At 61.2% G+C, this 26,742-nt stretch overlaps 2 protein-coding genes across 3 annotated transcripts in view; one reads left to right on the top strand and one right to left on the bottom strand.

Annotated features, from left to right (window-relative positions):
* The window catches only part of CYTH3 (cytohesin 3), a 93,592-nt gene extending 78,006 nt beyond the window's left edge, over positions 1–15,586 (top strand). The window contains exons 5-14 of one of the 2 annotated variants that reach the window (XM_040989991.1): positions 7,141–7,259; positions 8,017–8,097; positions 10,092–10,204; positions 10,383–10,531; positions 10,730–10,841; positions 11,115–11,117; positions 13,944–14,020; positions 14,122–14,193; positions 14,283–14,437; positions 14,521–15,586. In XM_040989991.1, coding sequence (XP_040845925.1) covers positions 7,141–7,259; positions 8,017–8,097; positions 10,092–10,204; positions 10,383–10,531; positions 10,730–10,841; positions 11,115–11,117; positions 13,944–14,020; positions 14,122–14,193; positions 14,283–14,437; positions 14,521–14,593 — 954 coding nt within the window. In that variant the 3' untranslated portion in view covers positions 14,594–15,586. The remainder of the gene's footprint in view (positions 1–7,140; positions 7,260–8,016; positions 8,098–10,091; positions 10,205–10,382; positions 10,532–10,729; positions 10,842–11,114; positions 11,118–13,943; positions 14,021–14,121; positions 14,194–14,282; positions 14,438–14,520) is intronic. The other variant, XM_040989990.1, reaches the window with a different exon arrangement.
* Positions 15,587–16,379: 793 nt separating this feature from the next.
* The window catches only part of USP42 (ubiquitin specific peptidase 42), a 47,402-nt gene continuing 37,039 nt past the window's right edge, over positions 16,380–26,742 (bottom strand). The window contains exons 12-18 of the mRNA XM_040989982.1: positions 24,728–24,881; positions 22,226–22,939; positions 22,033–22,127; positions 20,036–21,421; positions 19,340–19,635; positions 17,795–17,832; positions 16,380–17,378 (exon numbers count right to left, since the gene is read on the bottom strand). Of these exons, the coding sequence (XP_040845916.1) occupies positions 17,825–17,832; positions 19,340–19,635; positions 20,036–21,421; positions 22,033–22,127; positions 22,226–22,939; positions 24,728–24,881 (2,653 nt within the window). The 3' untranslated portion in view covers positions 16,380–17,378; positions 17,795–17,824. The remainder of the gene's footprint in view (positions 17,379–17,794; positions 17,833–19,339; positions 19,636–20,035; positions 21,422–22,032; positions 22,128–22,225; positions 22,940–24,727; positions 24,882–26,742) is intronic.

The raw sequence follows: 26,742 nt of genomic DNA on the forward strand, positions 1-26,742 counted from the left end.
AGTGACCCCCAGAGGAGGTCAGCAAGGACAGAGCTGGGGGCAGCACCTGTGTGCACACATCAGCTCGGAGGGTCTACCCTCTCACACCCCCTTAGGACGGCAGTGTCTGCAGGAAGCACGCCCTCAGCCTTGCCTCACGAGCTGTCTTGAGAACATCCCAAAGCACTGAACCCCAAACAGGCAGCGGCCCGTGTGTGAGCTGAAGGCCTGGCAGCTTCCACCGGAGCCCGGGCGCACAGTCTGTGCTTTTCTCCTCCCGTTTGTTTGTTTGTTTCCTTCCCTCCTTCCTTTCCTCCTTCCTTCCTTCCTTCCAAGATTTATTTATTTCTTATTAGAAAGTCAGATATACGGAAGAGGAGAGGCAGAAAGATCTTCTGTCCATTGATTCACTCCCCAAGTGACTGCAACCCCTGGAGCTGAGCCATTCTGAAACCAGGAGCCTGGAGCCTCTTCCTGGTCTCCCACACAGGCGCAGGATCCCAAGGTTTTGGACCGCCCTCAACTGCTTTCCCAGGCCACAAGCAGGGAGCTGGATGGGAAGTGGGGCAGCTGAGATTAGAACCGGTGCCCATATGGGATCCTGGCGTGTTCAAGGCAAGGACTTTAGCCACTAGGCCACAGCACTGGGCCTGCTTGCTTGCTTGCTTCCTTTTTTCCTTTCATTATTTATTTAAAGGCAAAGTTAGAGGGAAGGGGAGAAAGGAGAGATCTTTCCTCTGCTGCCTCACCCCCCAGGAGGCTGCAGCAGCAGGGCTGGGCCAAGCTGGAGCCAGGAGCCTGTGGCGGGTCAAGCACGTGGGCCATCTTCCACCTCCCTGAGTATGTTAGCAGGGAGCTGGATGGGAAGTGCTTGTATGTCGCGCCCACGTGTCTTATTGTCCCGCAATAAGACGCAGACGCGAGTGAAGTCTTCTGCGGTAAAATTTATTGTGCACACCAACATGTGGAAGAGGGAAAGGGGGGGACCCCGGCAGGCTTTCTGCTCTTATGTGCTGACCGGCCCCGCCTCCGCCGATGATAGGTCAGCGTCATGATCACGCAGGGTCCTGGGCGACCAGATTCGTCAATCCCCAGTGTTCACGTGCAGGCCACGCCGCAGCTCACTGCGCATGCGCTAGGCGCCTGCGCAGTACTGCGAAAGCTACATGACTCTCCACCACGCACGAAGGTGTGGCTTCTCCGGCCGGCGCCATTTTAGGTACGGCATGTGGCCAGTGCATACAGATGCGGCTTGCAACACTTGTATAGGATGCTGGCACCACAGGTGGCGGTTAAGCACGCTGTGCCACAGGCTCCTAGCTGAGGGAAAGGCCTGCGTGACATGGAAGGCGTCCACAGCCCAGCCCCTGCTGCCTGTGGTCTTGGGCTGCTGTTCACGCTGGTGTTTTCCTGGCCTCTCCTGGCGCTGAGCCTCTGTACTAATTGGTTAATTGTTTGCTCATTCAGTAGATGTTTGTTGCCTGCAGGAGTTCTGCTGTGGCCGAGCCCCGCCAGGGCCAGGGCCGTTGCTGCTGAGTTTGACACGCTTCTTACTGTCTCCTGCTCATAGCTCGTAGTAGTGACGTTGGGTCTGGGCACAGCACCTCTGCAGTGCCTTCCTGAAGCTCTGCCTCAGGCATAGAGCAAGTCTAAAAGGGAATGCAAGTGTGGGGTCCTCGCGTCCCTGTCCCACAGTGTGCTGTGCTAAAGGGTGACCCCAAGGTGACGCTCTGGGGGATCCAGCCCGAGTGCAGTGCATAGCGGGTGAGCCTGCTGAGGGCCTGGGGTCCCTGGCCCAGCCCCTGGAAGACAGGCCCGGGGCAGTTGCTCTGGAAGCCTCTCACACTCAGCTGCTTTCTCTCCACTTCCTGTCAACCCCATCCCCCCTCCGCTGCCCCGCCAGGCCAGGGCCAGGGGCCGCTCACCAGAACTGTGAGCTCCAAACCCCGAGCCCGTGGCGACGCTCTGCCTTCCGAGTCAGCTTCTCTCAGATTTATTTTGGGTATGAGAAGCTCGCTCCCACAGGACCAGTGTGGTCCTCTGGGTTAGTAATTGTCAGGTTCACAGTGTTGAATTGTCACACCAGGAGGCAGCATTTTGGGGTGTTTAAGAAGTGGGTGCCGTGAACACTGTACCTTTTCTCAAACACATGGTTCGCACTGTGTCTGAAAGGCTGAGAGGCGCGGGAAGACGGGAGCTCGACCAGCAGCGCTTCAGTCTGCTGGCTGCAGAGCCCTGGGGGGCACGGCACAGAGCTAGGGCAAAATCATCCATAACCAGACAAACATTGATGGGGTGAGACCGTCCCACCTCTCCTCGCCTCTCCTCGCCTCTCCTCACCTCTCCTCTCCTCTCCTCACCTCTCACCTCACCTCACCTCACCCTGTAATCCCTTGAGCCTAAAGGCCCATCGTGCACCTGCCGTCCACCTGGCCTGTAACTGCCCGTCTTCTTGTGACCCAGTTGCCCTGCATCAGGTCTGTAGTGAGGGCGGCCCCTGGGCAGGTGCTGTGTGTCAGCAGCCTCGCGAGGACTGTTCCGACTCGGGAGCCCGAGCCAGCCATGGTGTCTTTATCCGTGGCATTCCCCTGAGCAGGGCAGGTGCCCCAGGAAACTTTGGGATAAGCCTGGGTCTGGCCAGGGCAGCCAGGACCATGTCCAGGGAAGTTGGCTTCTGTCTGCTTTGCCTGGATTATGTGGGGAGTTGTTCCATAGGCTTCATTTTTGCATCCTTCTTTTCCTAATACAGTTTCAAAAATTCTCATTCTCTTCTCTTTAAAGAAAAAATCATTTTTATTGGAAAGGCGGATTTACAAAGAGGAAAAACAGAAAAACACAAAAAACAAAACCTCCCTTCTCTTTGGTTGACTGCCCAAATGGCCTTACTGGGCCAGAGTTGAGCCAGTCTGAAGCCAGGAGCCAGGAGCTTCTTGCAGGTATCCTACATGGGTGCAGGGTCCCATGGCCTGGAGCTGTCTTCCACCTCTTTGCCAGGCCATAAGCAGGCAGCTGAATTGGAAGTGGAGCAGCCGGGACATGAACCAGTGCCCATACGGAATTTTGGCACTTGCGGGTAAAGAGTTAGCCTGTTGAATCACCACACAGGACCCTATCATTTCATTTGATTTGAAAGAGACAGAGACAAATATCTCTCGTCTGCTGGGTCACTTCCCACATGCCTACAGCAGCTGGAACTGGGCCAGGATAGACCCAAAGAAACCCCACCTAGAGCTGCATCTGAGCCTCCCACGGGGGACAGAACCCCACCTAGAGCTGCATCTGAGCCTCCCACGCGGGACAGAACCCCGCCTGCCAGGCTGCACGTAGGACTGCAGCAACAAGTGGAGCTGGACTCGGTCTAGGCACTCTGATGGGGTGGTGAGGACCCAGTGGTGTCTTACAAGCACGCCAAGACCATCCTCACTATTTTCTAATTGTTTTTTTAAAGCTTTTTATTGGGAAAGCAAATTTACAGAGAAGGAGACACAAAGAACCTCCATCCTCCAGTTCACTCCCCCCCAAGTGGCCGCAACGGCTGGAGCTGAGCCAGCCTGAAGCCAGGAGCTTCTTCGGGGTGTCCCACATGGTGCAGGGTCCCAAGGCTTGGGGCCAACCTCCACTGCTTTCCTAGGCCACAAGCAGGGAGCTGGAAGGGAGGTGGAGTGGCCAGGGGACAAACCAGCACCCATATGGATTTCCGGAAGTTGCCAGGTGAGGATTTAGCCACTAGGTTACCATGCCAGACTCCCACCTCACTATTTGAGTATTATTAATTCAGTTTGGTAACTTGGTTATTTTGTTTGATGAAAGCAGATGGGGCAGTGTTGTGGCACAGTAGGTTAATCCCCTGCGTAGTGATGATTGCAGTCTAGCTGTCTGCTTCTGATTCAACTCCCTGCTGATGCACCTGGCAAGGCACATAGACTAGATGATTCAGCCCCCACATCCGTGTGGGGGGCCCAGGTGGAGTCCTAGCTTCGGCCTGGCCTAGCCTTGGTTGGTGCAGCCATTTGAAGACTGAACCAGCAGGTGCGAGATCTCTTTTTCTGTCCCTCCTTCTGCCTTTGAAACAAAAAATGAAAGTCTTTTTTTTTAAAAGAAGTAAGTGGCACAATGAGTCTACATGGGGATCTTGCTGGTTCTGTGGGCATGGCCCCTCAGGCTGCAGAAGCAGAGCACCATGGCCTGGGCTGGAGCGGTGAGGCAAGGGACCCAGCCAGGCGGGGCTCTGGGGAGGGCACTGTGCAGCTCACTCACTCTAGGGGGTGTCTTTCTTTAAGGACACAAGCCCTGTATGGCCAGGGCCCTGTCCCAGCCCTAATGCCCTTCTGCAGGCCCTCCTCCAACAGTCATCACATTTGGGGTTGGGTTCAGGCGACCTTTGGGATGGGATGGGAGACACACAAGTGGTCCCTGCAGAGCCACAGCAGACAGCCTTGCAGGCTCCAGAGCTGTTGACGGTCACCCGCCCCGTGTCCCTGTGACCCACGGAGCAGAGACAGAGCAGGAGGGACGCGCAGAGCTCTCGGGTGGCAGTGCTGCAGGCCACAGGCTGCTAGAGTCCACGGGGGGCGCCTGATGAGGCCAGCTTTCCTGGTGGGCTGCTCCCTGTCAGTCCCCGTTCAGGTGTGGTGGGAAGACGGAGATGCCCGTAAGCAGCTGAGGCTGAGGTGCCCTCCTAAGATGGGCAGGTCAGTAAGGGCACGGAGTGCCCAGACAGTGGGGTGCAGGGCTGCAGCAGGCTGCCCCATCCTGTCTGCTGAGCCATGCACTGGCATCCTGGCTCGGGGCCACTCGGAGAGCCCCCACTCTTGCTCTATAGAGATGCAGGGCGTGCTTGGGCTGCCAGTGGCTCTCCTGAGAGGGATGCCCAGCTGTGTGCCCGCACACGCTGAGAGGGGCACCAGTGCATGGGAGGAGGAAAGGCGCCTTCCCAGAGGGCGTCTGTGTGGGCCGTGGTTCACCCGAGCGGGAGAAGCACTTGTCCTGGAGGTTGGGAGAAGGTTGGCTGGGGGCTCAGGCCCGAGCCTGGGTGTCCCTGCAGCCAGGAAAGGGGGAGCCTTGCCCAGGACTCAGTCACGGCATGTGGATCCTGCAGCCCAGACTGTGAGAGAGAAAAGTCCCGGAGGAGACAGTGGAGCTGGAGGGGAGAGAGCGCCTTAAGGAGATCTTGGACTGTTTTATAACCAGACTGAGGTGAAATCCTCAGACTCCAAGGCCCCGCCCATGGCCAGGCAGGTAAGCCTTTAGTTTAGACCCAGACTTGGATGCATCAGACTAACAGGCCCTAAAGGCGGAGCTGAAGAGCAGGGGGTAGAATTTTCTAGTGAGGGGAGATGAGCTTGGCTTCAGCAGGTGCTGGGTCGCACACAGCAGAGTGAGTCTGCACCATCAGGAAAGTGGGTCAAAGCCAGAGCGGTCCAAGCAGGCCAGAACAAGGCAGGGAGGCGCAGGCAGGCACCCCTGGCCCTGGAGGCTGAGGCCTTGGGGCTTGATGCCTGCTATGGGGCCAATACAGGGTTGGCAGGGCTCATCTTGACGCTGCAGCAGAATCCCTTCCAGGCCTCGCTCCTGGTGAGCCTGGGCTGCGGGCACAGGCAGGGATCAGCGGGCAGCACTCGGCAGCCACTGCGGTCGCCAGCTCTGACAGCCGCACCTGGGCTCATGGTGCGGGCGCATGGGTTGTGTCCAGCGCTCCAGCCCAGTGCCCACCAACACGCCCTGTGCTGCTGCAGGGTCGCCTCCCGTGTGAGCCCAGGATGTTCCTGCATCCCTGATGGGGAACGCTGTGTGGCACCGCTGCCTCCCTGTGGGATCAGGTCACAGCTGCCGCGTCTTCCTCCCCTCTCGCCCGCCACGGCTGTGAGACTCGTCCTACCCCGGCAGCCACAGCCTGCAGGCACACACGAGCCAGGCTGAGTCTGCCTCTTCTCTCACTGCCCGACGATTGGGTTGTTTCCAGTTTCTGGAAATTCTTGGGCTGCTCCGGCTGTGCTGTGTTGTTGTGAAAATAGCAAACCTGCAGATGGACTGGGGGTGGGTGGAAGCCCTGTCCCGACGTGGGAGTATGTGTGTGTGGGAGGTGCTGCTCCCACCGCAGACACAGCCTCCTGCGCCCTCGGGGCCTCTGACTGGCTCTGAAGCCACGCTCCGGGACAGCTTCTTGTCAGGGTCCCGGGCCTTCTGATACTTGGCACACTGAGTCGCCCAGTCGAGCCAGCTGCGGCCCTGGGGTTCAGAGATGCTTATGCAGCTTTGTGGGCACTTCAGGTAGGCGTGGGGTCTAAGTGGAGTTGGCTTGGTTGCCCAGTGTGTCAGTTGGCAGGGGTTTTGGCCTTGGGGATAGCAGTAAATTGGTAAGAAGGCATGCACCTGGCACTGGTGTGCTCACACAGCCACCGTAGCCATGGCAGCACCAGCCCCAAGCTCCTCATGTCCCCTTGTGAGGGGCCAGCGCTGGATACAGTGGGAGTGAGCCTGTCCCGGCGACTCCAGCATCTGACGTGGGCACCGCTGCCAAGTGCTGGCTGCTCCATTTCTGATCCAGTTCTTACTGATGTCTGGGACAGCAGCAGAAGGTGCCCAGGTCCTTGGCACATGTGCCCACGTGGGAGACCTGGAAGATCTTGGCTTTGGCCTGGTCCAGCCCCGGCCGCTGTGTCCATTTAGGGAGTGAGCCGGCAGGTGGTCTGTTTCTGATTCTGACTGCTCCCCAGCGCTCCTGCTGACTTTGCCTGTCAAATCAGTAAGTGGTCACCTTAGACACTGCATTCAAGGCATGCGGAGCGACAGCAGTGCCGACCCTCTGGGCCCCTCTCTCTGGGGATTTGCCCACCTGCCCAGGCGTCCCGTGTGGGTGTCCATCTCTGGCCAGATCCAGTCATGAGGTTATTTCCAGTTCTGAGCGAGGATGCTGGGAGAGGGGACAGGCCCACTACAGTGTCCACCACAAATAGCATGTCCCTCGCCCCCACAGGTGGGAAGGCTGCGGGTGGCGGCCGCTGTTCTGTTCCCACACAAGGCCCCAACCGTGCCCTGCTCTGCTGGGTGACACAGCGGGGGCGTGGGGGTGGAGCTGCCGCCGCCATGTGCCCTGCCAGGCTGTGGTCCAAGTGACAGCCTGGCGTGACCCTGCTGACCAGCCCACCCCAACATTCCCAGGGAATTCAGTTTCTGGTAGAAAACGACCTGCTGCAGAGTTCACCGGAAGACGTCGCCCAGTTCCTCTACAAAGGAGAAGGCCTGAATAAGACGGTCGTCGGGGACTACCTGGGGGAAAGGTGAGGCAGGGCAGCAGCCTGACCAGGCCATCTCAGGGCCCGTTCCAGCTGTGCACGCACTTGCTGCTCCTCCCAGCCCTGCCGTGGGCCCGGCACGCTTGGCCGCTGTGTGTGTCCTCTGGGTGCAGGGGCCGACTGGGCTTGCCGAGTCTCGGGCGTGCGGGATATGAGAGTGGGGCTTCTGCCTTGCCCACCTTTGTCAGCAGCTTCAGCTCATGTTTGGCCAGAACCACCAGAATGACAGTCCTAAAGGTTACTGTTCGTTTTTATGTAGAAGGTGGCTGGCTTTTACCTGCCTGGCCTCCTCCACTGAGAAGTCCACTCACTGCTCCTGGCAGAGGTGAGGGCAGGATGCCAGCGGGCCCAGGCCTGTGGCACCAGAGGGTCTTCGTCCCAGAACAGGAGAGGACAGTTTGTACCAAAGCCCAGTGCTTGCACAGCCACTGGCTTCTGCTGCTAGCTTTTAGTGCAGGTTCTAGCCCAGAGAGGAAGTGGTCCTCCCGTGAGGCCAGCAGGACATGGCCCAGGACTGAGCCAAGAGCCCAGGAGACAGGGGTTACAGCTGGGCCCCAGACACCCAGCGGGGCTCGGCCCTCCAGAAACATGGGACCTGCTGGGCGCAGGGGAGCCTGGACCCCACAGCACGTGTCACCGCCTGAAGGCGCACACAGGGACTTTGGGGCCATGGGGTCCCAGGGAGTAGGGGTCTGAGCCGCTCGCGCAGCCCTGACTCACAGCCACCTCCTGTCCTCCCCAGGGACGAGTTCAACATCAAGGTGCTTCAGGCCTTCGTTGAGCTTCATGAGTTCGCGGACCTCAACCTCGTCCAGGCCTTGAGGTAGGTGTCCTGAAGCCGCCGAGGTGCAGGCGGCACCTGCCCAGGTTCCTGTTGGTCACTCCAGGCACAGGCCTCGACAGTGCTGATGCTCTGAGCCACTCCAGGCAGGCGTGGACACGTGTGCAGGGCGGGGTCACACCTGCACGTGGCCTGCATGCCCTCCTGCATGCCCTGCAGGTAGGCCCTGGCTGCCTTTGGCACCGAGGCCCCCTGCCCACACAGCCTGCTCTGCAGGTCGTGGCCTTGGCACCCCCGGGCCCGCTTCCCACCTGATTGGGCTCCAAGCACCAGGCACACAGTTCTCCCAGAGTGCCCGGGAGGGTATGACTCTCCCACCAGCAGAAACCACCACCAGGCCCCAGTCTTGTCCCCTGTGTCAATGCAGAATCCAGAGGGGGACACCTTTGTTAGGGGTCTGAAGCGCTCCTAGGCACCACTCCCACTGCTGAAAGAGGTCTGGCTGTTTCCTTCTGCTGTCTGGCTTGGGCCTCTTGGTCTTGACCCTGAGCCGTTGCCTAGGGACAGCAGGGCCTTCACGGGCAGAGCGACAGGAACAGGCCTCTACAGGGAGCCGCCAGCTGGCCCTTGGAGTAGAGGGTCGTGGCCACAGCTCATTGGGTCCTGCCTCTCAGACCCGCTCCGTGCTGCGCTCTGGCTGATATGGACCGTTTTCTCTGACCTACGTGAGTGCACGGGGCGGTGTTGGTGGGGTTGCACTCAGCCACTGGCTCCAGCAGCCTCTGCCCGGGTTGATTCAGGTAGAGACAGGTGCAGAGCTGGGGAGTCGGATATGTGTCTGCGGCTACTGCACCAAGGTCCAGCACCAGGGGCTGCCAGCAAATCCCCGGAGAAGCCACTGCAACAGGTCTGGGCTCCAGACAGAGCCCATGGCAGTCACTGAGGCTGTGGACAAAGGGCTGGGCAGGACGAGGCTGCTCTGCGTGCTGGGAAGGCTCTGGCTTTCCTCATGAAGGAGATGGGATCTGGGGCAGGGGAGCTGCTGTGCGGATCTGCCTTCTGCAGGCAGCTGCCGGCCGTTGGGGCGGTCCTGGCTGAGAGGGCTGTGACTGGGCAGTGGGGCGAGGCATGAAGCACCCCCTGGGAACCCTGTGGGAGAAGAGGGTTGGGCAAGAGCTGGAGCTTCTGGAAGGCAGGATCAGTGTCCCAGCATCCGAGTGCCTGGCAGTGTATTCAGGGCCTACAAGCCCACCTCAACTCCATACATGCCCACCTCAGCCCCACCCGTGCCCACCTCAGCCCCGCCCGTGCCCACCTCAGCCCCACCCGTGCCCACCTCAGCCCTCCCCTGACCCCCCTCCACCCCGTCCTGCGCTGAAATCACTGCAGCAGCCGGCATTGTGGAACAGCTGGCATGAGGCACGCTGCCCACAGGGAGCAGGCCAGGCCCTGGTTCTGCTCCAGCCCAATGTTAGGCAGCACTGGTAGGGTAGGTGTCTTGTTGCCTGGGGAACCCCAGGCGGGGCGCTGGCTGCCGGGATGGCTCACAGCGCAGGTGGGCCGCCGGGGCAGACCTGAGCCCCAGCTTGTGGCAGGTCCCTGAGCAGTGGCAGGTCCTGCTGGTCTGGAAGGAGAACCCCGTGGCTGCAGCTGTGGGCACAGCAGGCCCAGCAGACCACCTCGAGGTGCCAGGGTCGCTAACAGTGAGGGCAAGAGCCCCAGGGGCTACGTGTTTTGCTTTAATTTGATTGCATTGATGGGGAGCTTCTGTCTGCTAGTTTGCGCCCCCAGATGCCTGCAGGGGCTGGGCCTGAGCCAGGCCCAAGCGGGGAGCCAGCGGCTTGAGCCATCACTGCTGCCTGCACGAGGCAGAGCCGGGACTCAAACCCAGGCCCTGTGGCCTCTTAGCTGCTACCCCAGATGCCCGTGGCCCCCTCGGCCGGGCTCCCGAAGGCCGGTGCCCAGGTCCAGAGTCTCCACCTGCCAGGGGCTCCCCTTCCCAAGCCCGGGAGGAAGCAGCAACCTTCTTCCCGCAGGCAGTTTCTGTGGAGCTTCCGGCTTCCTGGGGAGGCCCAGAAGATTGACCGCATGATGGAGGCCTTTGCTGCGCGCTACTGCCTCTGCAACCCCGGCGTCTTCCAGTCCACAGGTGGGTGGCCCTGGCCTGCCCCTGAGCCCACAGGAGGGCCCTGTGACACGCCTGGCCTGTGACCCGCAGGCCTGCTGGCTGTGAGGACAGCCTGCAGGCCAGGCCCCTGCACCGGGCCCTGGGGAGGGTCCTCCTGGGGGGCTGTCCCCACGCTGAGCTGCTGTCCGCCCCGCTGCAGACACCTGCTACGTGCTGTCGTTCGCCATCATCATGCTCAACACGAGCCTGCACAACCACAACGTGCGCGACAAGCCCACGGCCGAGCGCTTCATCACCATGAACCGCGGCATCAACGAGGGCGGAGACCTGCCCGAGGAGCTGCTGCGGGTGAGCGCCGGCCGCCCGCCGGTCCCTCGTGGCCGCCCGTCCCTCGTGGCCGCCTGTCCCTCGTGGCCGCCCGCCCGTCCCTCGTGGCCGCCCGCCCGCCCCTCGTGGCCGCCCGTCCCTCGTGGCCGCCCGTCCCTCGTGGCCTGGAAGCGCTGGAGGGCCTCGGCCGCTCACCAGCTGCTGCTCTTCCGTCCGCAGAACTTGTACGAAAGCATCAAGAACGAGCCGTTTAAGATCCCCGAGGACGACGGGAACGACCTGACCCACACCTTCTTCAACCCTGACCGGGAGGGCTGGCTGCTGAAGCTGGGTGAGCTGCCCGCACGCGCCCCCGGCGTGGCCCCCAGCCCGCGGCCCACCACCGCGGACCCTAGAGAGGAAGAGCAGTCGGCCAGGCCTGGCCCCGCGCTGCCAGGGTCCGGACGGGCAGCCGTCTGCTCGCGCCCGACGGCCCCGTGCCTCCCTCTGGTCTGTGCGGCTGCATTTCTGATGACTGCTTTCAATGTGCCTTCTTGTCTCCCTTCTGCCTGTGGCTCTCACCTTTCTGTTCTGTGCCGGGCTGTCCCTGCTTGTCCTGCGTTAGGAGGTACGTACCCGTGGCGCCCGCCCCGCCTCACCGCGGCGGCCCCTTCCTCTTCCGGGTCCTGTCCCTCACGTTGGTCTGTGTGATGCTCCGATCTGTGGCTGCCATCCATCTGATCCATGTGGCTTTGGACGCGCTGGGCTCAGCGTCCTGCACGGTGTGGTCGAGGGCCCGGAGCCGCCTGCAGCCGAGAGGAACCGAGACCCAGCCTGGCCCTCAGCCCCCCGCCCTCAGACTAACCCGCCATGCATGCTCGCAGGTGCTGGGACCACCGGGCGTCGAGTGGCTTCCACGCCCGATGGGCGTCCTAGGAGCTCAGGCTCAAGGCCGACTGGGGGTTGGGACTGGAGCTTGGTGTAGGGAGCCTGCTGCCCGAGGCCAAAGAAAGGCATGGTTACCTCCCACAGCTCCCCTGAGGCAGGTGTTGGCTGTAGGCTGAGGGGATCTTCTGCCCAGCCACGGTAGCTGACAGGCTTGGGAGCGCCCATGGGTCCACCATGAGCTCTGCCCAGGGCATTTCCCTCCCTGCCGGGTCTCCGCCGGCCTTCTGCAGGCTGTGGGCCTCTGCCCAGAGCCTGGCCTGGAAGCTACCCTGCAGCCCCGGCTGACTGATGCACGGATTCCCCCAGGGGCAGCGGCTCCATTCCTACCCGGGCCAGCCGTGGGGCAGCTCTGTGCGTGGAGGAGCAGCTCTGTGCGTGGCGCATCTGTGTGGTTGTGCTGAACTTGAGCTGGCCCAAGCAGCAGTACGCAGGGTGGGGCCGAGGTAGCCTGTAGATGGCCGGGAGGGCATGGCTCTGCCTGGCAGGGCCTGACAGGCACGGTCTCCTGTCCACTGCCCTCGAGGGTGAAGGCTGAAGCCAGAGGCTGCATGCCAGCGGTGGCAGCGGGGCAGACCGGGATGCCAGGGGCCAGGAGGGTGAGCTCTTTGCGGAGGCAGGCTGCTCCCCCCTCAGACCTGGCACCAGCCCACAGCAGGCGGGGGTCAGTCGCCAGAGAGCTGAGGGCAGCTGGGGGTGCTGAGCTGGAGGGAGGTTCTGCTGCACTGACGTGTAGGCAGGCGTGCCGGGCACGGGCCTCGGCTGCAGGTGGGGTGGCATCCAGAACGTGGTCCCCCAGCTGTGTGTTTGGGCAGGTGTGACCACACAGCTGGTTCCGTTGTAGCGCAGGCTGTGGTGTGGGTGTTAGCGTGCAGGCGCATCGGCATCCCCTGGAGTTACCCGGTTGTCCACAAATGGCCTGAGCTTGGGCTTGTGCAAACGCAGCAGGATGTGGTCCAAGGCGCACTGCTGTGGAGGGGGAAGTTACACGTGTGCACATGCGTGAGCGGGCATGTGTGAGCCGCGTGCCAGCAGTGGGGAAGCAGGACTTCTGTTGAGACAGTGAATGCCCGTCGTGAGGGTCCAGCTCCCGTCCATGGGATGGGTACAGGGCACCCTGATCCCTGGGTGAACGGGGTGCCCTGGGAGCTTCAGGCCTCTCTAGGAACCCCTCCTCTCTGGCAGCTGCTGATGGCGACATGGCAGACCCTGGTGCCCATTGAACCAAGGCCCAGCCAGGCCCAGCCTGCTCCCTTTAGTAGGAACGAAAGGAAAGGCTGGACAGTGATCCCCGGGCTTCTGAGCCTCAGAGGACCTGCTGTCAGCCAGGCAGCAAGTGCCAGGCAGAGCCCGCCAAGCTGGTGGCTGCGAGCAGCCTGGCAGAGACGGGGCTGGCAGCTGCCAAGGACCTGGTTCCATGCCTGGGGTCTGTGAAGGGTGGGGCTGTTGCTGTCACAGCCTAGGCGCCCTGGAGGGCACAGGCTCGGCCTCCTCCTCCCTCCACCGGAAGCCTGCCCGTCCCCAGCTCACCACCGGACCTGGTGAACGTGGCTGTGGTCGTGCGGGCAGAGATAACCTTGGCTCAGAAAGGAGGGCTGGGGCCCTGCTGGGTCAGGGACTCCTGGGAGCTCTGGGGATGAAAGCCACACCCGGACTGGGGTTAGGTGGTCATATGGGGCCCCAGGGGGCTCCCTGCAGTGTATCTCCTTGCCTGCCAAGAAGCTGGGGCTCAGGTAGCCCAGGAGCAGCTGTCACAGCATCTCCCCTGATCCTGGGCCTTCCCCATGGCTTCCCGGGGTCAGTGAAGGACAGGGACAGCCACGTCGCCCGGTGCTGGGGGCTCAGGCTGTGGCCAGGGGCAGGGTCATCTGACCTGTGTGGTGTCAGGTCAGGAGCCAGGGCCAGCGTGGTGGGCAGTGGGGCTGCTCCCGCTGGGCTGAGTGCACACGCGCGTGTGTGTGTGTGTGTGTGTGTGTGTGTGTGTGTGTGTGTGTGTGTGTGTGTCTGTGTCTGTGTGTGCTCGCTCTCTACCTTGTTAGAGAAGTAATTCAATCTCCTAATGGCCCAGGCGGGCGAGGGGGCCTAGTTTTGATGGATCGCAGGGCTGTGTAAATACTGACGCGCTCACCGTGCCCGCATGGCGGGTGAGGCCTGACGGACCGGTCAGCCAGCACCGACTTCATCCTGTTGCCATTTCATGGGGTTACGCCTGTCCATCCCAACTAACTCTTCCAGGAAGCCAGAGTCATGGGTCATCTGGGCGACCCCGGGTGGCCGTGGAGAGGGCAGCTGTGCGCCCCGGGGGTGAGGGTGCATGTGGGGCCCTGGATGGCCAGAGCCACACAGCTTGCCCAGGACCGTGCTCGCAATGTTGACCATGCTCCCGAGGAGGAGGTGGAGATGCCAGCGGGGCTCTCGGAAGCCCTTCTGACAAAGCAGGCCCCTGTGGGGTCCCCGGCCCCAGGCTCTTGGCCGCTGGCGCCCACCTCACCCGCCCCTCTGCTCGTAGGCGGCCGCGTGAAGACCTGGAAGCGGCGCTGGTTCATCCTCACCGACAACTGCCTCTACTACTTCGAGTTCACCACGGTAGGTGGCAGCCCTGCCCCCTGCGCCCCGCACCCCGGGCCCTGCCCCCCGTGCCCCGCACCCCGGGCCCGGCCTGACACTGGTCCTGTGCTCTGTCCTAGGACAAGGAGCCCCGGGGCATCATCCCGCTGGAGAACCTCAGCATCAGAGAGGTGGAGGACCCACGGAAACCTGTGAGCACCAACCCCACCACCATCCCCTTCATGCCCTAGCCCCCTGTGGGGCCCACGCGCCCCCTGACAGCACCCCTCTTCACCCCCAGAACTGCTTTGAGCTTTACAACCCGAGCCACAAAGGGCAGGTCATCAAGGCCTGCAAGACCGAGGCTGATGGCCGTGTGGTGGAGGGCAACCACGTGGTGTACCGCATCTCAGCGCCCAGCCCCGAGGAGAAGGACGAGTGGATCAAATCCATCAAGTGAGTGTGGGCTGTGGGCTGGCCGGGCTCAGGGGCAGGGGAGTGGGGGCTGGTCCTGGACCTCTGCTCTCCTCCTCCCCCAGGGCCAGTATCAGCAGGGACCCCTTCTATGACATGCTGGCCACGAGGAAGAGGAGGATTGCCAATAAGAAATAGAACTGCCCTGGCTCCTGCAGCAGGCAGACGGACCGACCCCCGCAGCACTGACCCCTCGGCGCGCCTCCGCTGGCAGCCTGCAGGGGGCAGCAGACCCTGCGCGGCGCCCGGGGTCACGGCGCTGCGCTCCCCACCCACCTGGACGCGGCCACAGCCAGCTGCTCGTGCTGGGCTGGGTGGTGCTAACATTCTAGAAGCCACTGTTTTATATCAAATGGGAACGGAAAAAGCTACCACTGTTTTTATTCAGAATTCTTTTTCTCATATATGGGATTATAGCTTTTTATATGCCTTTTATACTCTGAAGCTATAACAAAAGATGCTTTCTAACAGTAGTATTTTTAGAACGGCAGCTATAAATTTAACTCCTGGACACAGGTATATGCTGTGCACTGCACACACACCCACAGGCACACACAGCTCCTGGAGGTGGCTTGCAGTGGGTGCCGGGGCAGGCAAGGCCCCTTAGGGACCAGGCGAGGTGACCGGCGGCGGGAGCAGCGGGAGCACAGCCCTCGCCTCTGGCCTCACAACTTCTTCCAAGTAGGGAAGTGGTGACAGCCTGCACAGGAAGCCGAGTGTCCAGGGCCGAGCAGCTGTGACCAGCGCTCCATTTCCGGCCCAGGCTCGGGCCTGGTTCACCATAGCCGGCATTTATCCTGCAACTCCCCAACGTGCTTGTGGTTTGGGTGAGCGGCAGAGAGCAGCCTGAAGGGCGGCACCAGGGGCCTGCGGGTGCCCTGCCCTGAAGCCGCACCCTGCAGCCACATCCAGCAGGTGGCCATGTTGCACTTAGGGTGAGTGGCCGCGGCTCCTCCGGCCCCAGGCCTGTTCCTGTTCTGGGCCTCCGGGATCGTGACTGTCGCAACACTCCACGGGAGAACAGCCACCACGCATCCTTCAAGTGCCTGGGCGGCGTGGGCGCCACTGGGCCTCGGCCTGCCCCAGCAGGACTGCTGCCGGACCCCCACCCAAGGGACACATCCTATGGACAGGCTGCTGCCTCTGCCCGTCCCCCTGGATGGTCCTGTGGCACTGGGAGTGGGGAGCCTGGATCTGCCTCAGAGCAGCGGTGCCCGCCAGCTGTGTCCGGGCCCACGTGGAGCTGCTGCTGTCGCACGAGTCACGGCACCGCGCCAGCCCCGCCACTGCCACGGGAGTCGCGGCAGCGTGTGGGGTTCCTCCCTGCCTGGCGTCCACACCTGTAAGTGACTTGTCTTTCCCAGCTCTCCGGCCAAAGACAGTTTGATGGAGACCAAGTACAGAGGAGCGCCGAGGGGCCTGGACAGAGCGGCTGCCCGGCCTCCAGCTGCTCCCGCCAGGCCCTGCTCGGGGTCAGCGGGTGTCTGCAGGGTTCCCAACCCAGCCAGGCAGTTGAGTGTGGCCCCAAGCGTGCTCCGCTAGAGGCTGGTTATGGGGGAAGCTTCTAGAAGCAATGCCTGTCTTATCTACCTAGACGTGCTTAGCCACCCAGTGAGGTCTGATGTGGACCAGAAACCACACCCATGGTTTCTCCTTTTGTATTTACAGCACTGAGTTATCACATGTAAATAATGTACATGTATATTGATTTCTGGAGCATCTGTAATTGTGTATATACTCCCAAAGCCTGCATGAAGAAATACTCTATTAATATCAAAATATATATTGATATTTTGTTGTAAAGTGAACAGCTGGTAAAATCAGCAGCTGCTGCCTGGCAGAGCTCTGACCCTGTCGCGTGGAGGAAGGCCGAGGACAGGTCCCCCACGCGGGGAGCCCTCCCGCGTGAAGAAAGGACACAGGCTGGTGACTTCGCTGCTGTTTATATACTATATAAATTTTACATGCTGTATATTTACAGTGGGGCAAGTGCTTTTTTAATCTTTAAAAAAACAAAGATCAAACTTTAGACATCTCTGAACAACACAAACTGTATAAGCCATACAGATTATTCAGATACAAACTGTATTCAATACAGTCCTCCCCACTCCGTCTCCTGATGCAGGACCAGTGAGTTGTAAGTGTGTCACAGTTTGATAGCATATCCATAGTAAAAATAAAATCACAGTATGATTTTGTCTGTAACTAGAAACCTTAAGGGACCAAGCTGACAACTCAGACTCCGGTATACAGTCAAGACAGAGACGCTGTATAAAAAAGTTATGTAATAAAAACATACTGTAGGCTTTACAAATAATGTTTGGATTATACATTCATAATGTAAATACTCATCATAACTGGTCAATTGATTGGAATAGTTCCACAAAGTTCAAAAACAGAACTTGTCTATAAAATACATCTTCAAATCTTGAATACAACTAAAATATGAAGCCAATTAGTTTCTAGTGTCAGACATCGCGGCCGACAGGGCCCTCGCAGGCCTGCTCGAGCGCCTGCGGCTCTTTAAATAAGTCTTTAAATTACACACACAGACGGTCAGTTTGTACTTGTGGTTCCCGGCCTCCCGCTTGGTCTTGCACCAGATGCCTGACGTGGAGGAACATTACGTGAGAAGGGTCGACCTGAGGCTGAAGGAAGCAGCATTTGAGATGTCGGGTTCCAGGGCGTTAGCTTCAAGGTGAGCTCTGTGCACGGTATCTTACAAGGGTCCACGGTTGTAGAAAGTGTTCATCCACTTGGAATAAGGGCAATTAAGAAAAGGTAAAAACTAAAAAAAAAAATTCTCCATGGTAAAATCTGTACAGTATTTACCAAAGCAGCACCACGCAGATTTGAACAAGGTTACTCTCTGTGTTTATAATTTAAGCTGGGTTGGGGATGGCTTCTGTTGAACACGGTCAATCTGAAAGAGAGGTGGGAGGCGTTGGGGTGGCCACCTCCCCAAGTTCCTGCCAGCAGTTGTGCCTCACTGAGGGACGCCTCACGCTGAGGCCCAGCTCCTCCCAGGACCCACTGGCACCCCGCAGTGGCCTTCACCTTGGCTGGGGTTCTGGTCACCCATCCAGATGCTAGCCAGGCCTGACTCCGCCACTCACAGTGGCACTCTGCCCCAGCTAGTGTGGCTGCTTCACGGGGAGCAGCACCCCGCAGGCTATAATGGGGCCGGGGAGCCACTGCCTGGAGGAAGGGCCGCGCATCGCCCTGGCCGGTGGAGGGCCTGGTTCTGAGTCCACAGGCTGCCCCTGGTGGGCTGCAGCCGAGCTGCACGACCCTGTGTCCCACAGCCCCTTGAGTGCACAACCCAGGGAAGCAGCTTACCATGACTAGTGGGGTTTTGAGGCTGAGTTTTCAATCACCTGGAAAGCAGAATCAGGAAACATTTCAGCAACAGGCTTACCAAGTCAGTGCTGCCCTCTGCGTGGGCAGTGGGCAGTGGGCATGGGCACAGCCACAAAGCCCACCTGACACATGCAGCAAGGCCTCCATGTGGCACTAGGGTCCCTCCCGGGGAAGGGAGCAATGCAGGCCCAACCCCCACGAGCACTCCCTGCTGTAGTGCTCTGCGGGGCTACAGAAAACGGAACCAGAATGTGGAGCACGAGGCTGCCTGCTCCAGGAGCACACCAGGCTCCCTGGCGAGATGCCACTGGGCACTGTGCAGGCACTCGGGCCTGGCCCCTAGGATTGGGTGCGCTGGAAAAAATTGTGGGACCCTGCCCGAAACAGCACAGACTCAGCATGGTGGTGCAGCGAGTCAAGCCGAGCCTTGTAACGTCCACACCCAGAGGAGCAGCCCGGCTGCTGCACTGCCCATCCAGCTCGCTGCTCGTGGCCTGGGGAAGCTGCGGAGGACATGCTTGGGACCCTGTGTCCTGTTGGCTTAGGCTCTGCTCACTCCAGTTGTTAAAGGCCATCTAGCAAGTGAGCTGGCAGATCTGTCAGTCTCTCCAAACTTTGCCTTTCAAATTCAGATAAATTTAACTGTAAGAGAAACCTCTGCCCTGGCTCACTGAGCAGTGGGAAGCTGTGGCCCCCGGTGCCTCTCCACACAGTGCCCACGGCCCATTCCCACCTCCCCTGCACGGTGCACACGTGGCCAGCGAGGGGCCCCACCTACCGACAACAGTTCAAGCTGCTCTGGCTGCAGCCATGGCCCCTGCTCTGAGCTGCAACTGCTGCCCACCCAGGCCTGTGCACCTCACCCTGGGGTTCATCTGTCCCTCCAATAAATAGTGCATGTTGGCTGTGGCCACTGGAGGAGATGGGTCTCTCCCAGGACAAAGAGCCGACACCCTCATGATGAACCATGGTGGCCCTGGGTGGTGGCAGGGGGCCAGCAGCTTTATGCCCCATGCCCTGGCAGTATCTGCAGTTAGGCCCGGCTGTGCCTGTGCATCCCCAGACAGCGCACAGCAAGACTCAGGGCTCCTTCCCAGGGTCCAGTGCCTCGAGACGCATAACGACAGCAGCCAAAGTGCCCTCAGGAAGCACAGCAGTGCTAGGCGAGGGGAGACCCAGCACGCAGCACCCATGCCAGCACCCATGCCCCCCGCGCTCAGGGCGGCCTCGGGAGGCGACAGCTCATACCTTGCACATCAACGCACAGAACCCATGCCCCGCACAAGGCAAACACGCGGGCCCCAGGCCTTTCCCTGCACTTCCTAGCATGGTCCAGCTCTGAGCGAATGGTCTGAGCCACTGAGGACCCTGTCCCATGGCAGGTGGGGGCTGGTCCCCACTGCACGCCTGCCCCGTCCTCTCCTGCACCCAGCACCCTAACTCCCCCATCCCGTCCCTCTCCCCAAAATAACAAAGCAGCTACACGAGCAGTCTACTTCCTCGGTCCCAAGGAGCACCTCTTACCCTGGCCATGCTCGGACAGGCGGCACCTGCTGGCCCTGCCCTCCGGCCGCAGGTGCTTGGCTTTGTCACGTAAAGGCCCCAGGCTCTCCCCGGGCAGGGTGGCAAGCAGGAAGCTGCCCTCGCCCCTGTGCCAGCGGTCCCCAGTGCCATAGCTCGTGGCTTTTGGCAGGCCTCGCTCAGGGGCCTTCGCCAAGTCCTGCGATCTCCTCGAATGCCTCTTCTTTTTCTTCTTCTTCTTCCGGTGGCGGTGGAGGTCTGCGTCGGAGTTTGCTCCCGCCAGGTCTGAGTCCTGATGCCTGTGAGAGCAGGAGGCGGCGTCAGTCAGCTGCCAGCCAGGCCGCCCCGCGCACCCGCCCAGCCCGCCCAGCGAGCAAGGCTTCAGCAGCGTGGTGCTGCAGGCTGACCCACCGCCGTTCCTGAGACCTGCAGGCGTCTTGGGCACCCAGCTGTCTAGGGCAGCTCCAGGGACCACACAGTCCTGCCCTCCCCCAGCACTCCCACGCCCACCAGGGTGGTGTTTTCAAAACAGCACAATGCCCCACTCAGATTTCCAGTGGAAAAGAGACAGAGATGGAGGCCCAGCCCTGGGTCTCAGGGTCCCTACTCTGGAGGGGCCAGGCCAAGGGGCCCGCCAACAAGGCACGGCTGTGGGCACAGCCGAGCATGCCAGTCCCCTGTGGGCAGCGCCCACCTCACCTGCAGTCCCGCTCTCGGTGTTTATCTTTGGATTTTTTCTTTTTCTTGGACTTTTTGTGCTTCTTGGCTTTCGGCTCCTCCGCCAAGTCCCTCTGCGGGCTCCGGGGAGCCTTCCTGGCCGCGTGGCTGTCATGGCCGTCGTCGCTGTCCACACTGCCATACCTCCGCTTCCGGGACCGCAGCTCCTCGTGCTCGTGAAAGCGCTCAGCGAGGCTGGCAGCGCCATCGTGAGCCACCTGGGCCACTTTCTCGGGGCCCGGGGCTGTGGTGGCCGTGCGGGTGCTGTGCGCGTGGTGCCGCTGCCTGTCCCTGGCCAGAGCCTCGTAGCCCCGGCCGCTCCAGCGGTAGTCCTTGCAGGGCCGGCCGCTGTGGAAGGGCTTCCAGTCCCGGGGCGCGTACGGGGTGTACCTGTCGTGGTAGTACCTGCACTTGTCCCACCGCATCCTGTCCGGGTAGTACTTGCCCCGGCCCCAGGCGTGCTCGCTCTCTGACGGGTGGCACCTGCTCCAGCCCTGGGCCGAGGCGCTCCTGGGGCGCGAGTGGTGGTGGCCGTAGGTGCCCAGGGAGTGCCGGTCACCGGGGCTCAGGGGGTGCTGGGCGCCGCAGGGCTCGGCCGGGTGGCGCTCGGGCCGGGCCCGCTCCCGGTCATAGTGCCGCTTCCGGTGCCGGTGCTCCTGGGTCTTGCTGCGGCTCTCCCGCACGTGCTCCCCGCTGGAGGAGCGGTCCCGCCAGGTGCGGTAATGGCCCCGGTCCACCTTCCGCGGGCCGCCCACTCTCTCCTTAACCGGAGACCGCTCCAGGCCGCTGTGCCCACCTTTGCTCTCCTCGCCCCTGTCCCCGCGGCTCTGCCCAGAGCCCCCTTCAGGCTGGCTTCCTGCGGTCCTGGCCGGCTGTGCAGGGGGCGCGGCAGGCCCCTCAGGGTCGCGGCCCCAGTCCCCACTGAGGTGCACTGACAGTTTGCGCTCACAGGCAGCCTCGGCAGATGCCACGGGCACTGGGCTCAGCTCAGTTGCCCTCTCCGGGGGCGCTGGGTCCGAGGGACTGCCCGCCAGCGGCCCTGTCACCTCCTGCAGTGGGCTGCCAGGGGCCCCGGAGCAGCTGCCATAGTCCTGCTGGGAGGGCTGGCTGTCCCCCGCGGCAGGCTGGGGGCTGGGGCACGGGCCGCTGGCCCCGGGCACGGGCTCCTTGGCTACCGTCGAGGCCTCATCAGGGCCTTCTTTGGAGGAGGCGCCACCAGGGTCGGAGGGCGGCAGGGCCTTCCGGCTGCTCCCGACGAGGCCGGCGGCCCTCTCCCATGTCTCCGGTGGCACTGCGCCAGCCTCGGGCTCGGGCTCTGCTGTGGGATCCTCTGGGCTGTTGTCCACCGCCGGTGCCAGGCAGCTGCCGCTAGGACAAAAAGATCACCAGTGAGGCCGAAGGGTACAGCACGCCTGCACTCACGCGGTCAGCCCCCGGGCCTCCTGTCGGGCGGCGTGACCCCAGCAGGCTGGCGGCGGCCTCTCCCGCCCTGGCACTACCACGGATCCTCGGCAAACAGATGTGACTCGACAGAATCTCCCCCCAACTCCACGAGGACCCGACTCCCCCGCAATCACTCCTCACACACAGTCAGGAACCATGGAAGCTGCACAGTGGCCTGCATGGGCAACTGCCAACCATGCCCAGCCTCTAGAGCGGGCAAACATGCAGTCAGGGCCCGCACGACGGCACAGTGCGTTAAGCTGCCACTTGCCGCTACTTCACTTTCAGTTCAGCTTCCTGTTAATGACCCAGGAAAGCAGCGGAGGGTTACGAGACCCAGCAGGGAGACACAGAGGAGCTCCTGCCTTCAGCCTGACCCAGTCCCAGCTCTTGCAGCCATGCGGGGAGTGAACCAGTAGGTGGGAGACCTCTCCCGTGTAGTATTCCGATCTCTCGGGACTCGGTCTTGCCCCACGCCGTCTCCGAGCGGTGCCTCGCCCTGCAGGCTCTCCCTCCGCCCACGCCGGCCTTCTTACCTCGTCTCGCCTGCCGCGCCTTGCGCTTTGCTACTGAGTGTGCAGGTCTCTAAGATCTCGTCTTCTGGGAGAGATGGCAAAGGAGCAGGTGTCAACTACAATAAAAACAGAGACACAGCAATGCTGGCTGCCAGCTCATGCCCCCACATCTAGCCAAGCCAACTAGCCCACCTGCCTGGCGACTCCCACTCACCTTTCCAGGAAGACCATTGGCCTTAGCAAAGGAGCTTTCTGAGGGCACAGCAGGCGCGACTTGGCAGCTGGCGCCATCCACAGACGGCCCGCTTTCCGTGGCTTCGCTGTCTGCGCCCTTAGCACCGTGGACAGGCTCCTGCTGGCAGGCGGGGCTGCTTCCGGCCTCGGCGCGGGCAGGCGGGCAGTTCTCGGGCAGCCTGGCCCCGAGCCCGTGCTCTCGGCGCAGGCCCTTGGGCTCCTCGTCCGACTCCTCCGATGACTCGGCCCCGTAGGGCACGAGCACGCCGGGGCTGAGCTTGGGGCTGAGCTTGGGGCTGAGCTTGGCCGTGCCGTTGACCATGGGGGCGGAGCAGGCTTCGGCGGGGGCGACGGGCTTGGGGACGGCGCTGGCCGCGTTCGAGGTAGGCTGTACTGCGGGAGTGGAGACGGTGGCGCAGGGGGCCGGCTTGCCCGGGCTCTCCGAGGGACCGCCGTGGGGGCCGGCTGGGGACGGGCCTTGGCGCACAGGCAGCTTGTTGTGGAGACTGATGGTGATCTTCTGCTTCTTGGGGTGTTCCGGGGCAGCAGAGGGCCTGTTCACCGACCAGCTCTGCACCGAAGTCGAGGCGTGCACAGGACTAGCTCTGTTGACGCTGGAACTCCCATTGGGACTGGACATGCAGCTGCCTGGTGCGTCTTTCAACGGTCCGGTCCCATTTAATTGAGGAGGATTCTAGAGGGAAAAACCAAAGCCGATCAGCGCGTGAGACACGTGGCCCTGATACACAGTCTGGCCTACAGGCCCCTCCCCTTCTGATCTTATCCCTTTTTTTTTTTAAAGATTTATTTATTTTTATTGAAAAGGCGGATATACAGAGAGGAGAGACAGAGAGGAAGATCTTCCGTCCGATGATTCACTCCCCAAGTGAGCGCAATGGCCGATACTATGCCGATCTGAAGCCAGGAGCCTCTTCCGGGTCTCCCACGTTGGTGCAGGGTCCCAAGGCCTTAGGCCATCCTCGACTGCTTTCCCGGGCCACAGGCAGGGAGCTGGATGGGAAGCGGGGCTGCCGGGATTAGAACCGGTGCCCATATGGGATCCTGGCACATTCCAGGCAAGGATTTTAACCACTATGCTATCGCACCGGGCCCCTTTTCCTTTTTTCTAACAGGTGTCACACGTCTACAAACACCTCCCTTTTGTCCTATCATCTCCAACCCACATACACTTGCATTTTTTCTTCTAAGATTTATCAGTTAAAAGGCAGAGTTAGAAAGGAGGACAGAGAAAAAGAGAGATCTCCCATCCGCTGGTTCACTCTTCAAATGCAAAGCCAGGCTTCAGCCGGGTGTCCACGTGGGTGCAGGAGCCTTAGGCCTTGGAGCTGTCCACCCTTCACTGCTTTCCCAGGCCACAAGCAGGGAACTGGACAGGAAGTGGAGCTGCCGGGACAGGAAGCAGTGCCCATATGGGGTGCGGGTGCTAAGGGGGACGATCAGCCCATGTGCTGCAGTGCCAGGGCCTCCCCGCCCGCCCCCCAGGCCCGCCACAGGCCTGGTCTCCTGGCAGCTGCCTGGCACATGAGACAAACGTGCTGGTGAGAACACCGTCTGTCCCTCGGGGCACGCCACCACCCCACTCTTCCTAAGCAGGCTTCCTGGGGAGTCATCCCTGTAGACGGAGACAGGCTTGGGACGCCACGTGCGAGGCGACCCTCCGTGAAGGGGGCGTCTGCCCCCAGCCCTGTTGTCCTCCCTGTGGTGGCCCCGAGGGAAAAAGTATTTTATTAAATATCTGAATCAGCCATTATTTTAACACTGGAAGGTTTCACAAACCAAAGCAAAAACAGCAATCAAAGTACCCCACAGCGCTCGACTCCTCCAGGGCCTCGTCGAGAGGGGCACCCCGCGCTGAGCTGCGAAGCCAAGCCCAGGTGTGCCGCTCTGGGCAGCCCCACTCGTGAGCTGCGTGAAGGCCGGCCGGCTCTGCGGAGACGGGCACCACGAGACGCAGGGACGGGGTCAAGGCCAGCGGGCGGCAGCTAGGAGACGCGCGCTCCTAACGGCACAGGGGGAGCAGGAGCAGCAGCTTGCTCAAAGGGCGGCTACACTGGAGCCCAACACTGAGACCCCCAGGCCGGGGTCTGGCTGGCAGCTAGAATGCCCACAGCCCACAGTGGCTGGCTCTCATCTGGGCTCCGGCTTCCTGCTAACTATGCCCTGAGAGGGAAGGGTGACGGTCAAGTCACCGGGTCCTGCCACCGCCTGGCCCCTGCAGGCGTCTGGGGGGTGAGCTGGCAGACGGGAACTCTGAACTTGACCTGTACAGCCGTTGACTAGCACAGAGGCCGTGGCGGAGCGACAGTGCGGAGCCCGGCACTCCTCGGTGTCACCCCACTCTGGCCTGGAGGCTCCCGCATGTCTAAACGGTGCGTGAGTGCGCGGGCGCGGCCAGGCGGAGGACGCAGCCACGCGCACTGCGGCCTTGGGACGCGCTCAGCACTGGCTCTCCGCGTGTTACCTTCAGCACGTGCGTGGGGAGCTGCGGCCCGATGAAGCCCGGCGCCGCCTGCTTGCTGCTGACCCCCCGCTGACTGAGGAGCGGGCGAGGGGACGACTGGCCGGGGCTGTGGGCGGCGTGAGGAAGATCACCTCCATTCTTCACGTCGTGGGACCTGCAGAGAAAGGTGCACACTCCTCGGTGAGACAGGACGTCTCTGAACAGATCCAGTGTCAACTTCAACAGCTCTCGGCTCCTCAGAAGAGAAGGGCGGGAGCTGGGTGTGGGTCAGCTCCCCAGCACCCCAGGGCCTGCAGCTCGGGTCCCGCCCCGGGGGAGACCTGGAAGGAGTCCTGGCCCCCAGGCGGGTGAGGAGTAAACCAGCGGCAAGCGGTCTCCTGCTCCGCCTTTCAAATATAACACGTGTAAGCTTTGTGTGTTGGTATTACTCATTACACACACACGGTGTATGCTTTGCACATATTGCACACAAGGAATTCTGCGTTTACGTTCCACGCACCAAGCTGCACCCGTGAACCCCCTAAGGCCGAGGTCAGCATGAGGCAGGCACCAGCCCAGGTCATGGGTAATGGCTTCTCTGCGCCCTCAGGGGTGGCTCCCGCAGCCCGGGCTGAGCAGCTCCAGGCTTCAGCTCACAGTTGTTTTCAAAACCAGCGACTGTTTCAGAGTACTTTCCTCCGCAGATGCTCAGCACTTTCTCCAAGCACTGAAACCACATCATGGCTACGCTCCTGCTAGCCACACAGCACCCCAACATCTGGGTGTGTCATGACATCATGGCTACGCTCCTGCTAGCCACACAGCACCCCAACATCTGGGTGTGTCACAACATCATGGCTACGCTCCTGCTAGCCACACAGCACCCCAACATCTGGGTGTGTCACAACATCATGGCTACGCTCCTGCTAGCCACACGGCACCCCAACATCTGGGTGTGTCATGACATCATGGCTACGCTCCTGCTAGCCACACGGCACCCCAACATCTGGGTGTGTCATGACATCATGGCTACGCTCCTGCTAGCCACACGGCACCCCAACATCTGGGTGTGTCATGTCCACAGCTGGACATACGAGCGAGTTCTCCATTTTTCACCACTGAATCAAGACATTTTGGAGGACGCATTAGCGTTTTCTCCAAAACGTGGGTCAGCCAGTCCAGGCCCGCGGCCGAGCCCTTCGGGGTGAGCGCTGACACTCCAGGGCTGGCCCGAGCGCCTGCGCCCAGCGGTGGGCGGGGCCAGGCAGGGCTCAGAGCTGCCAGCCACCCTCGGAAGGCACCTGCCCTCCTGGCCCACGCCCGTCCCTCTCTCTGCACCTGCCCAGGTGAAGGGAACTCAGACCAGCCTCCCTGCTCTCCAGCACATGGCAAAGTCATCAAGAAGCTTCTGGGCTGGTTCGTTTTAAGATGTATTTATTTATTTATTTAGAAAAGCAGAGTTACACAGAGGGAGAGGGAAAGCCTGAGACAGAAGACAAGAGTCCTCCCACTGGCCACTGGCCACGAAACAGCTGCAACAGCCAAGCCTAGGCCAGGCTGGAGCCAGGAGCCAGGGGTTTCCTCTGGGTCTCCCAGGTGGGTACAGGAGTCCAAGGCCTTGGGCCGTCCTCCGCTGCTCTCCCAGGCCACAGGCAGGGAGCGGGGCTGGAGTGCAGCAGCCGGGTCCTGAACTGGTGTATAAGGGATGCCCCCAACGAGCAGCAGCTTTACCTGCTACACCACAGCACCAGCCCAAAAGTGCCTGTTTTAAAAAACCACTGAGGGGCTGGTGATGTCACACATCAGGTTAGGACCTCGCATGCAGAGCTGGCAGCCAGTGGCCGCTGGTGCCAGTCCCCGCTGGTGCCAGTCCCCGCTGCTCCACTTTTTCTTTTTAACTTTTTAAAAAAGATTCATTTATGTATTTATTATTGGAAAGCCTGACCCTTTAAGTCCTAATCAACTATGTAAAGATCTTTTTTAAATGAAGTCAGATTTACAGAGAGAAGGAAAGACGGAAAGATCTGTCTGCTGGT

This window comes from Ochotona curzoniae, unplaced genomic scaffold, assembly GCF_017591425.1.
Source record: "Ochotona curzoniae isolate NIBS_2020 unplaced genomic scaffold, NIBS_Ocur_1.0 contig_54, whole genome shotgun sequence".
Lineage (NCBI taxonomy): Eukaryota > Metazoa > Chordata > Mammalia > Lagomorpha > Ochotonidae > Ochotona > Ochotona curzoniae.